Here is a 12936-nt window from a genome sequence, read left to right as displayed (position 1 = left end):
CCTGTGGCCACCCTAAGCCCTCCTTAAGCCCATGGCTTGGCTAGAGGGGTGCTTAGCCTCTCAATTGGATGGGGGTTGAGTGGGAAGGAGGGGACCTTAAGGTGTGGGTATGTGTGAGTTCTGGGCTTGACTTCTGGAGACTTTATATGCTTTATAGGTAGTGGGGGAAACACACAGGCACAGGAAGCTGTACAAGCGAGGAGTTTCAGCTCACACATCGTTTATAGAAACCTGGCTGCAGGTCCATCAACACACCCTCCCTCATCGCTAAGGGGTTAACCTTGGCATCCCAGAGTCTGTTTCATGCTACATTCATTGGGATTGATTCTTTTAGCATCGTTGGCATAAACCTCTTCTCCTTTATCTAGTATCCAACAAAATGGCTCCAGGACCTAGACAACAGGAATTTGTTGAAACATTCTGGAAAATGTGTCTTCAAATTTAGAATAAAGTCAAACAAAGTTGAAAAAAGACTCAACTGACAACGTCTACCTGTGCCCAGTGCAACACAGAACCAGGAGTTAATGACATTGTAATTACAATGTTTTCCATTTAGTCTCCAACTGTTTCATGTATTTTAGGTCAACAGGGGATTCCCGTCTTGGTGCACTTTGGAAATAAAGCAATTCCAAATCATTTTTCTGTTTCTTTCTCAGGCATAACACTATTTACCTCCGCTCAGACAGCCCCTCACTGGCACTGGGCCAACTCAGTAAGGACCAGGCTATGCAGAACACCGTACATAACTTTAATCTCTTTAATCTCCTTCATTCTTCCTCTCTCACTCCTGTGGTCCCAGTCTGTTTTCTACCATCTAGTTCTCTCTCACCTATTTCATCTCTGTTCTCTCCATCATTTACCCTCCTCCCCATCTTTACCTTGCTCTGCTTTTACACCATATTCCTCTGTCCCACTGTATTTTCCTTATGCCCCCTCTTTCTGCTGAACCCCTGTTCCTATCTCCCTCTCTCTCTCTCCCTCTCCCCCCTCTCTCTCTCTCTCTCTCTCTCACTCTCTCTCTCTCTCCCCTCTCCCCCTCTCTCTCTCTCTCTCTCTCTCTCCCTCACTCCCCCCCTCTCTCTCTCCCCCTCTCTCTCTCCCCCTCTCTCTCTCTCTCTCTCTCCCCCCCCCTCTCTCTCTCTCCCCCCCTCTCTCTCTCTATCTGATTGCCTTAATCCTTCCTTCCCCACATCACTCCACATGCAGTTTCACTTGAATGCTAAGGAGATCATGAGAGATTGTGGTGTCTTTACACATTTCTGCTTTACCCAACCAAAAGGGGATAGCAAAAAATATGAAAGATATTTGAGCATTATCGTGCAACAATATGTGCCAACAGTCTGTATATTTCGCTACATCCACAATAACGTCTGAAGTCAGCACACATATAATGCCCCATTTGGTGTTCTGTCTACAAGGCTAGACGTGGTTTTGTGATGAGGTAAACAGGTTATTGGTCAGGTAACAGGACATCACATTCATAGCTGCCTGGTTGGTCTGCCAGGGATTCATCTATCTATTTCTGGTTAGGCTTTATAGAAACTCAGTAAGTCCTAGTCTAGAGGTATTTGTCCACTTCCTCCCAGATGCTGTGTGGACGAGCCTAGGAGAGAGAACCATCCCTTTTGACCACCATTAACATGGACTGCGGGATGGAAGCAGGCAGTCAGTTAAGAGGTAGAAGCTTAAAATTGCTAAGATTTGATGGACAGTGAGATAAGCCTGTTAGTTTTCTCCTCCATTTTAATGTTCTGCAGAAAGCCGACTGGAGAGACAGACACTCCTCTATAGTGACCAAGAAGGTAATGATCTAGAGTTGTTAGTTGAAGGGTTAGTTTAAGGGAACCTGATGCAAGAGAGGAACAGATAGCGATAGTGTGTAAAACAGAGATAAGAATAGAAGTTTGTGGCCTCAATGAACATTTAACAAATTCTGTGAATTTTCTTTGATGAGTTGCCGTTTTAGGCATGAGTTTAATTTAGCGAGATGGGGTTAAGTAGAGAGGAAAGAAAGGTTGAGAGACACCAGAGGAATATTTATTTATTTATTTATGGTGCCGTGATTGCACTGACGTTAACATCCCAGCTAGAGAGGAGGCAGAGTTCATGGCCAGACTAAACTATGGCGACACATTGTCACATGTCAGCCTTTTCATTCCCGCCTCCAATTTGAGAAGTGGACATGAACAGTGCCCTTTCCTTCCCTCCTCCCATATGGGGGCCCAGGTAACACTAGCCCCCGCCACACTATGCAAGCAGCAATTAACCACATCCCTTCAGGTTATTTAAAGAGCCCACTCTATGCAGTCCACAAGTAGTCAGTGTTGGGGCTAATGAATGTATTTATACATCACCCAACATACATCAGGAGAAACTGTCCCTCGGTGGAACCAAAGATTCATGGTGAATTAGATGAAGTCTCTGGTCCACTGAGATATAGCTAGCTACCTCAATTCCCTGTGGTGAAATACTTGTTAAGGTATGTGAGTGTTTTGCTTGTCCTTCAAGTGGCACCCCAGTTTAATTTTCAACTCATTTAACACCCGATTTAGTTAACAAAAGTCACATCTCAGTAGGTGGTCACGGGAAGTCATGACATAGCACATACGTTGGTTCTAATTTGATCCTCAAGCAAGGGGGAGGCCGATGACATCACGACTTACCACCAGATCAACTCCTTGAATGCCCTACTCCTTGAACTTTGCAGTTGTGTCTAAAAAACACTATTTTGCAAAAAATAGATACTTTCTTACCCTTTAGTGTGTGTACTTTATGGTATTTATACTTGGATATCGCTTTTCAACTGTAAAAGTTAAACAAATCGCTGGAGGACGTCTTTAATGATCAACCTGATGACCCTGATACTAAATCTTGGCATTGTGCAGTGGTGTGCTCTGTCTGCTGACAGACCCTGGCTACACTATGACATCATCTCTATATCCAGTCCCCTGCCCAAGCCTGTCCCGATGTCATCTCAGCTTAATCAGAGGAAGGCTTAGTGATGGTCTGTCTGTTGGGTCAGTCTGGATGTGACCTGGTTCTCTGGCTATCCAGGCCACTGCAGAGATGCAGATGTTGTTTAATTTTGGCGAGCTGTTGTTGTCCTCAACACTGTCGGTGTTCTGTAGAGGTGGACGATTGGCGTTGTTTTAGTGCCCAGATGTGATGATCTAATTCAGCAGCCCCACAAACCCTCTGTTTCACCTTTACAGTGAGCCACTGTGTCAGCTGTCCATAGGACTTCATACTACATGCATGTATGTATTTAATCAGGGGAGCCCAATTGAGACACATGTCTCATTTGCAATGGTGGCCTGAGGACAAAAGTTCAATCAATACAACAACAAAATATAAAAAACTAGAAGACAGCTATAAATACATTACATCAGGTTATGACAAGTTCTAATAGTCAATTGAAACAATTGCACTCTTCAGAGAACTCATTTAACAAAATAGTTTTAAACTGCCCTATCGGCACCAGAGAATCCAGGTGTAATTTGTTTTGTAAGGCTGTCCATAACAGTGGTGCTTTTAAACTAAAGGCGGATTTACCAAACTTTGTGGAGACAAGCGGTACCTCAAGAGTTAACCAACCCGGTGAACGGGTTTGGTATCTCATATTTTTATATAACAACAGGAAAGTGAAGTACAGTATGTTGGAAGCTTGTAGAGCAGAGCTTTTCTTAACAAGAAGGGAGTAATGTGATCTATGGGATTTAAGTGAGCTCCAGCCATCCTTCTGATACAGGATGCAGTGATGAGTATTAAAACTGTCACCTGTAATAAAGCGAAGGTCGCTGTGGTAGACGGCATCCAATGGTTTAAAAGTAGTGGCTGCTGCAGTCTGGTAAATGGTGTCACCATAGTCAAGAATTGGCAGGAAAGTTGACTATACAATCTGCTTCCTGCTGTTTAGGGAGAGGCTAGATCAATTTCTTAAAAATGTAGTCCACTTTAAATCTTAGCTTTTAAAACTTTCGATCTTTATCAATCCAAACGACCAGATATTCATAGGCGGGAACCCGTTCGATGAGCGAGCCATCCAATGAGTGAATATGTAGCCCATCTGAGACATTTTTAGAGAACAATATTTAATTTTGCCTGCATTAAGTACAAGTTTTAAATCAACTAGGGCTTTCTGTAATGCAACAAAATCAGATTGGCCTCTAACATAGCTTGGTCAACAGTCAATGCAATGTCATACATGACCGTATTGTCTGCATACAAATTAATATTACAAGATCTAATACATAGACCAATGTTATTTATATAAATAGGAAAGAGAACATGTCCCAATACTGACCCCTGGGGTACACCTTTCATAATATTGAGGAAACTAGACTTGACACCATCAGAAAGCACACATAGTAGTATGTTTCTCTCACACTTATGGTGGCTAGGGAGATGCCCTCCAGCGGGGGAAATCCTATTGATTGTTCCTTTAATTAAAAACACACCTTTACTGATTGACTAACACATGCATGCAATCAATCCTGAACACATGTGGAACTTCTTTGTATGCTACCCATAAGCCAATGTTTTAGCCATTCCTTTCATTCATTACAAACCTATAACCATTTCACCTCCAGACTCACCTGTTGAGAGCAGCAGAGACTCCAGCAGGTCTGCTTCTACATTGAGCCAGGTTCATTGTGATGTGGTTGTTATCAATGTGTTGTACATGTACAGTCTGACTGGGGCGTAGAGCTTCCATCTTCATTCAGACAGACAGGAGCTTGGCTGCTGCTAATCACCAGAGAAGGCAGAACCACGCCGGGGAGGCTAATGCAGTCTGATATCAGCCCCAGTGATCTGATCCCTGCATGAATGGCCAAAGCACCGTTATCTTGTCTGGGGAGAAAAGAGGGGGAACCAGAGAAAGGCAGTGCCTAGGATGGTGAATGGGGCCAACATGGTAATTAGGCTGGAAAAGGCCATGTTACCTAAAGAGCCATGGTGCTGGGCTGAGGAACAGAGACACATTTCCCCAAACAAGCTAATGGGTGCGCCGGCTAATGACTCTCCGGTCCAGAGGAATTTATCTTGCTAATTTGACAAAGCCTGAAAAGGGGGCTAGGGACATTATTGACAACAGGCCAAACTGTGAAACAGCAGGCGGGCACCCCCATGCAGGCAGCCCCAAATATAGATGTCCATTCTGTCATTAACAAAAGCCTAGCAGAGCCTTTATTTCTGATGCCAGTGCTGCTCTTCCATTAATCTTACCGTGACTCATTTATATACAATGGGGCAAAAAAGTATTTAGTCAGCCACCAATTGTGCAAGTTCTCCCACTTAAAAAGATGAGAGGCCTGTAATTTTCATCATAGGTACACTTCAACTATGACAGACAAAATGAGAAAAAAAATCCAGAAAATCACACTGTAGGATTTTTAATGAATTTATTTGCAAATTATGGTGGAAAATAAGTATTTGGTCAATAACAAAAGTTTATATCAATACTTTGTTATATACCCTTTGTTGACAATGACAGAGGTCAAACGTTTTCTGTAAGTCTTCACAAGGTTTTCACACTGTTACTGGTATTTTGGCCCATTCCTCCATGCAGATCTCATCTAGAGCAGTGATGTTTTGGGGCTGTTGCTGGGCAACATGGACTTTCAACTCCCTCCAAAGATTTTCTATGGGGTTGAGAGCTGGAGACTGGCTAGGCCACTCCAGGACCTTGAAATGCTTCAGTGGTCATATCCAGTAGTCACTGGATACTGGATATGTCCGCTCAATGGCAGAGCCACTCTACTCACCCTAATGGTGTCAAAATCAGACTGACTATTAAACAGGACCAGAGTAGAGCTAAAAGGCTTGCTGGTAAATTGGCAGTTGTGGGAATACAGGCTACTTTCATACTAGCTTCGCCCACTCACACACTAAGCTTTCCCCTTTTTACCCTTGACCAGACCACTGAGTGAGTGCGCTGTCTGTCTCTGTCGGCCCTGAATAAATCTGCCTCTCTACCTGTCATCTGTTCATTGTCTGTGTCCTCCTCTCTCTCTTTCCATTGAGTGAAAGCATCGTTCAGCCAGCATCTGATTCAGTGGTCTATCCATCTTCACACACTTAAGTATCTCCCTTCTTATCTATCTGTCACTCCTTACAATTAATTACATTATCTCAACTAACTAATTACATCCTCAGTTAAAGACAAATACAACACACACACACACACACACACACACACACACACACACACACACACACACACACACACACACACACACACACACACACACACACACACACACGTGTGCGCTTTAGGCATACTAACCTAATCTGTTTGAAGCAAAAGAAGAGAGGGTTCCTTTATGCATGAAGTATTCATGCGACGTGTGTGTGTGTGTGTGTGTGTGTGTGTGTGTGTGTGTGTGTGTGTGTGTGTGTGTGTGTGTGTGTGTGTGTGTGTGTGTGTGTGTGCATGTCTGTGTGTGGAGACAGAGAGAGCGACCGGGAGCAGCCAGCAGTAGCACACTGACACCTCATCTGGCTGTCGGAGGGAAAAGGGGCTGGGCTGAGAAGAGAGAGCGAGAGAGGAGAGAAAGACACGGCAGGACAGCTACCAGCATTTCTCCGGCAGAAGGAGCAGGATTGAAAGCCGGAACAGGAGTTCTCCCCATTCCCAATTCCCCCTCCCCCCCAGCCCAGACTAACACTGGTTCTCTCTCCACCTCCTGGCTGTCTCTGACTGATACCTGCTGCCGAGCACTCCTCCCTCAGCCTGTGGCACGGGGCACAGGAAAGGACACAGCCATCAGGACTCCCTGCTACAGCCACACAGCAGAGATGTAACAGCATGGATTACCTGGGAGAGAGAAAAAGAGGGAAGAAATAAACACAAACCAATGGCTATTGGATGAAAAGAGAAAAGGCAGTGAAATAGAAGAAGATAGAAAGGAGAGTGAAAGAGAGAGAGAGAGATCTGAGTAGGACTGTCTTGCCAGACTGCTGGAGAGCCTGCCTCTGTTGGAGAAATTGCATCTTTGAACTGAGACTGAACTTTTGTTTGTGGAGAGGTGTGGACACAGAACAGGCGTTTGTTTCACTGGAATATGTACAGAGGAGGAGGTGCTTCGCTCTACTCTGACCTCCTCTTCTCCTCCTTTCCTCCTCTCCCTCCATCCTGAGAACCTGTCTGGACCCCCTGGACCTCCTTACTGGGACCGCTGCTATCCACCCCATCCTCTCAACCCTCTTATATTTGTCTCAGTCCGCTATGATGACGTTGGTTCTCCCCTTCCTCTGTCCCCTTGGCTCCTTACAAACCGCTGTGCAATCAAGTGGAAACCTCAGTGATTGCGATCGGAGGTAAAAGGGACACCCCTTGCCCCCGTCAGTGACGGCCCCGCCTCTTTCTGCTCTCTCCCTGCGTCTCTGATGCTAAAGTAATAGAGAACCCTGGACATGGAGACATGGACCCTAAAGTTGAACTTGGGCACTTTCATTAGATAATGGATTGGAAAGAGCTGTAAGTACTCTCTTTCTCTCCATCTCTTACACTATCTTGCCATTTTATTAGATCGTATTTAGGCACTATTGGACAATTTACTCTTCAGTAAACCTTCTTAATTTGCCATGTATGAAAAAATGTCAGAGGGACTGAGGCTTCTTGTTAACTGCCTACCTGTAGCGCTGTATTGCTTGATAATCCTCTAAACTGTCTGAAATGTGTTTGGTGTATGTGAGGATGCATTCAGATATTCAGACCCAAGGTGTGTACTGAAACGGCTTCATTAGTACAGAGATGGGTGATGAACAGGTGGGCAAGCTGTAGTGGGTGAGGGAATCCGAGCCTCTCCTCCTTCTACGTTTTCCATTGAGCGCACACAGGCAGCTCCCTCTTACTGGGAAGGTGAGAGTGGGAAAGAAAGAGAGAGACAGTAGAAAGGGAAAGCCATGTGACAAGCAATTCATTTCCCCATTAGGATGTGTGTGCATTGTTACAGAGGCGAGCGCTCACTGTTATTGCTCATCACCCATTGAGTGGTTCTGATGGAACCCTGACTCTCTCTCTGCTCTCTCTCTCACCTTTCTCTTTCCCTCCTTTCAAATAGATGTACATGCCTTTTCTTCTCATTGTGTGACTGGTTTTAACCCTCAAGGTTACAGGCATACCCTGCGATGGCATATGGGCACTTAGAGGGACAGGGGAAGAAGCAAAAAATGGAACCTGTGAATGCTGTCCAAATGTTAATTGTAGTTCACTGTTTGTTGCCGTGTGTCTTTATCATGTTGGCAGATTCCTTTCATCTCTATGACAGCACCTCTGAATGTATCTAATCAGAGAGAGAGAGAGAGAGAGAGAGAGAGAGAGAGAGAGAGAGAGAGAGAGAGAGAGAGAGAGAGAGAGAGAGAGAGAGAGAGAGAGAGAGAGCCTTTGTCTTGGGCAGCGACACACACACACAGAGAGAGAGAGAGAGCATTGCTGAGTTTTTCTTTCCTTTTCTTCATCTCACATTCATCTATTCCATCTCATTTTCTCCCTCACACTCTCCTTCTCACGTGCTATCATACACAGACTGGTCCCTAGGGAGAGCCTCCTCCTGTAGCCCTCTTGGATATAATAATCATTTCATCAGCCAGCGGTGTGTTCCCTGATTGTGCTCTTGGGCTGTCGCTGCAGGGGGCATGCTGTGCTGTACTGGGGAGGTGGGGAGGGGTGGGGCTGTCACTCCAGTGGGGTAGACGAGGGTATATTTTGATAGCCGCCCACCTTGTCCGGCGGAGCCCAGAGCAGCACTAATGAGCTCAGGCTGCTGGCTCTCAGGCAACAGTCTCTCGCTGAGACAGACACACGTGGATGGACAGGTTCTCTCCCTCTTTCTTGCTCTTGCTGTAGCCCTCCCTCTTTTCATTTCTCATTCCATCTTAATTTCTCTCTGTCTGTTCCTCTTGTTGACAACCATTTTTTGTCTATTGCGACTCTCCAATTCTGAACTGTCTGTCTGAAAAGTGTTCAGTGCTTATGAATTACCTGTAGATGTTCCTTTACTCTGACCTTGACTTTTAAGTTGAGGTGTGGTTGTAACTGACACACAGTAGTGCCATATAAGTGTGGCTTAATGTTACAGATTTACATAGCTGTTAATATTGCAGTTAGACTAAAAGGAATGTGTGCGTCTCGCTCTGTTGGCCTTGTGACCCATCTGTGCCACTCCAGCGCTAACACTGAGGGAGTGAGAGATAGTGGCAGAGACTTATATATATTTGTATATATATATATATATATATATATATAGAGAGAGAGAGAGAGAGAGAGAGAGAGAGAGAGAGAGAGAGAGAGAGAGAGAGAGAGCGCGCGCGCACGCAGGATGACCGTGGATTTATGTAGAGTCCCATCACACAGTCGGATCTTACCCTGAGAGGCATGTTAACTGCCAGGATAGCGGAACTGCGGTAAGACAACCACTTAACGAGATGGACTAACTAGCCCACAGTACTAGGAGAGGTCTATCTACCGTGCCTTGCAAAAGTATTCATCCCCCTTGGCGGTTTTCCTATTTTGTTGCATTACAACCTGTAATTTAAATGGATTTTATTTGGATTTCATGTAATGGACATACACAAAATAGTCGAAATTGGTGTAGTGACATTTTTAAAAAAGTGGTGCGTGCATATGTATTCACCCCTTTTGCTATGAAGCCCCGAAATAAGATCTGGTGCAACAAATTACCTCCAGAAGTCACGTGATTAGTTAAATGAATCCACCTGTGTGCAATCTAAGTGTCACATGATCTGTCACATGAACTCAGTTTATATACACCTGTTCTGAAAGGCCCCAGAGTCTGCAACACCACCAAGCAAGGGGAACCACCAAGCAAGTGACACCATGAAGACCAAGGAGCTCTCCAAACAGGTCAGGGACAAAGTTGTGGCGAAGTACAGATCAAGGTTGGGTTACAAAAAATATCCGTAACTTTATATCCCACGGAGCACCATTAAATCCATTATTTAAAAAAAAAAGAAAGAATATGGCATCCCAACAAACCTGCCAAGAGAGGGCCGCCCACCAAAACCCACAGACCAGGCAAGGAGGGCATTAATCAGAGAGAGAGGCAACAAATAGACCAAAGATAACCCTGAAGGAGCTGCAAAGCTCCACAGCTGAGATTGGAGTATCTGTCCATAGGACCACTTTAAGCCGTGCACTCCACAGAGCTAGGCTTTATGGAAGAGTAGCCAGAAAAAAACCATTGCTTAAAGAAATAAATAAGAAAACCCATTTGGTGTTCACCAAAAGGCATGTGGGAGACTTCCAAAAAATATGGAAGAGGGTACTCTGGTCAGATGAGACTAAAATTTGAGCTTTTTGGCCATCAAGGAAAACGCTATGTGTGGTGCAAACCCAACACCTCCCACCACCCCAAGAACACCATCCCCAAAGTGAAGCATGGTGGTGGCAGCATCATGCTGTATGTTTTTCATTGGCAGGGACTGGGAAACTGTTCAGAATTGAAGGAATGATGGATGGTGCTAAATACAGAGATGTTCTTGAGAGAAACCTGTTTCAGTCTTCCAGAGATTTGAGACTGGGATGGAGGTTCACCTTCCAGCAGGACAATTACCCTAAACATACTGCTACAACACTCGAGTGGTTTAAGGGGAAACATTTAAATGTCTTGGAATGGCGTAGTCAAAGCCTAGAACTCAATCCAATTGAGAATCGGTGGTATGACTTAAAGATTGCTGTACACCAGCGGAACCCATCCAACTTGAAGGAGCTGGACCAGTTTTGCCTTGAAGAATGTGCAAAAATCCCAGTGACTAGATGTGCCAAGCTTATAGAGACATACCCCAAGAGCATTTTCAAAGTGGTAGGCATGTTGTGTAAATCAAATGATACAAACCCCCGAAAAATACATTTTCATTCCAGGTTGTAAGGCAACAAAATAGGAAAAATGCCAAGGCGGGTGAATACTTTCGCAAGCCACTGTATTTCTCACTCTCCTCACCAAGTCTGTCTATCAGGGGACTCAGTGAATGGTGGATCTAGGGACCAGTCATGTTTTTCATGGCCCCCCTAACAAGCTTCACCTATATACCTGAGTAACATATGAAATAGCAGAACATTTCTTATCACAATCACTTAAATTCTATAATGAGAACAAACATTTCCATAGCCTGAAAAGGCAACATTGTGCCAGCCATCCTTACCTGTCATGTTCCTGGTTCCTGTCATGTTCCTGTGTTGTTTGAAGAAGATACATTGATCCATTTAGTGTACATAAGCACCATGACAACCACCAGCTGACCTACTAATAACACAGGTGTCATGGCGGCTTGTCGTATGTAGAAACCTGCAAAGCCCTGCTGCAGAATTGGGCTTGATTGTGTCTTTAGTTCCATAGCAGTGCGTTAGCAATTGCAGTGCTGAAATTAAAGCATTTGAGAATTTTACGTTTGTACTGTTTTGAAGTGGAGGCCTGGAGCATTTTACAAAGCCTTGGCCACAGGTAGGGAGTGGGGAGTTGAAAGAGAGGTAGCATTGGGATTGGTGGCACAGCGCCCTTCTCCTGTCGACTTTGTTTACTTTGGCAAAGAGAAAAAGGAGCTTGTTGACCTTTCCGCTACAATCTCAGTGTGGCTTCTAAAGGCTCTGCACACCCTCACAAATGTCAACCCTGACCATTAAATCAATCAGCTGAATGATTATACAGCCCTCTCTCTGTTGGATACCTCACTATGAAAAAGATAAATGCCTGGTGGCTCCTATGAAGTTTATCTTCCTTCCTGCCCAGCACAATACAGATGACTTGCTAATGTGTATGTTTTTGAAGTTAGGTTGAACTCTTCTTGTGTTTGCTCCTCCCAGGGCAGCTCAGAAGCTGAACCTCTCGTCCAAGCGGAAGAAGCACCAGCCTCCCTCCCTGCTGCACCCTGGAGCCCAGGAGCCCTCCATCTACCCCACCAACTTCAGCGGCATCCTGCAGCTCTCGCCACCCCCCGCCCCGCCATGCCTGCTCCGCGCTGTCTCAAAGGTCAAGGAGAACCCTGGGATGGGAAAGGTAAGGAGCAACAGGCATTGCTTGTATACGCAAACGGGCCTACAGTATGAACACACACGCATATGTTTATGAGTGAGTGACATTTAAATGGGAGAATGCACAGTGGCAACGCATTAGTACATAGACAGCCATTCGTCTGGTCCAGTCCATACAGATGCAGACAGATAAGCCTGCTGGAATGTCATGAATTCACTCAGTTTGTTATGGCTGCATTCCTCCCTCTGAATGGACTACAGTTTGTGAGGGAAAGAAAACATAACACTTAAATCCAATTCACTTACCCAGAGTCAGATTAACTTGTGGATACCATTTTTATGTCTATTCTTGCAGCATTAAGGACGTTAGCGGTAGTTTCGAGAACCAATGCTAACTAGCATTAGCTCAATGACTGGAAGTCTACTGTTATAGTAGCAATGCTACTGTACCTGAAGGAAGTTCCGCTAACTTCCTTCATACTGCACGCTTAGACATAAAAATGGTATCCACAAGTTCATCTGACTATGGCTAAGTAGAACAATGACAGAATCTCACAGTATCCCTTTAAAAGCTAAACGTTTGCAAACATTACTATAGCATATTTCAATATTCATTCCAATGTTCTTACACATCACTGCATTTTTTATAGTTCTATTGGCTGGGATCTCTGACTACCAGAAGGACCCAGTATTGGCTACTTTTTGTATATAAAGCAGTTCTTCAGAGACTCTCCACTACCTCACGTCACGTATCAGCTGGAGATCAAACAATTTTCAGACCTACTCTTTGGACTAGCTGGTTCTAGAGGTCTCGTGGTTCTAGAAGTCCTGCGGGTGTCCACTGATCTGGGGGAAATTATTTTAGTTTTATGCACCCAGCTCATGGAATAGGCTTCAGGCCACCTTGAAATTAGACTCGTTGGTCTCCATTGGACAGTTTAGAT

General features: G+C 44.7%; 1 protein-coding gene across 2 annotated transcripts in view; it reads left to right on the top strand.

The window, feature by feature from the left end:
* The window catches only part of LOC112261744 (kinesin-like protein KIF26A), a 124373-nt gene that overhangs the window by 89233 nt on the left and 22204 nt on the right, over positions 1–12936 (top strand). For both annotated transcript variants that reach the window (XM_024437340.2, XM_024437339.2), the window contains exon 5: positions 11825–12017. In XM_024437340.2, the coding sequence (XP_024293108.1) occupies positions 11825–12017 (193 nt within the window). The remainder of the gene's footprint in view (positions 1–11824; positions 12018–12936) is intronic.

This window comes from Oncorhynchus tshawytscha, linkage group LG11 (assembly GCF_018296145.1).
Source record: "Oncorhynchus tshawytscha isolate Ot180627B linkage group LG11, Otsh_v2.0, whole genome shotgun sequence".
Classification (NCBI taxonomy): Eukaryota; Metazoa; Chordata; class Actinopteri; order Salmoniformes; family Salmonidae; genus Oncorhynchus; species Oncorhynchus tshawytscha.
The sequence above is the reverse complement of the archived record's forward strand: the minus strand, read 5'-3'. Positions and strand labels throughout refer to the sequence as shown.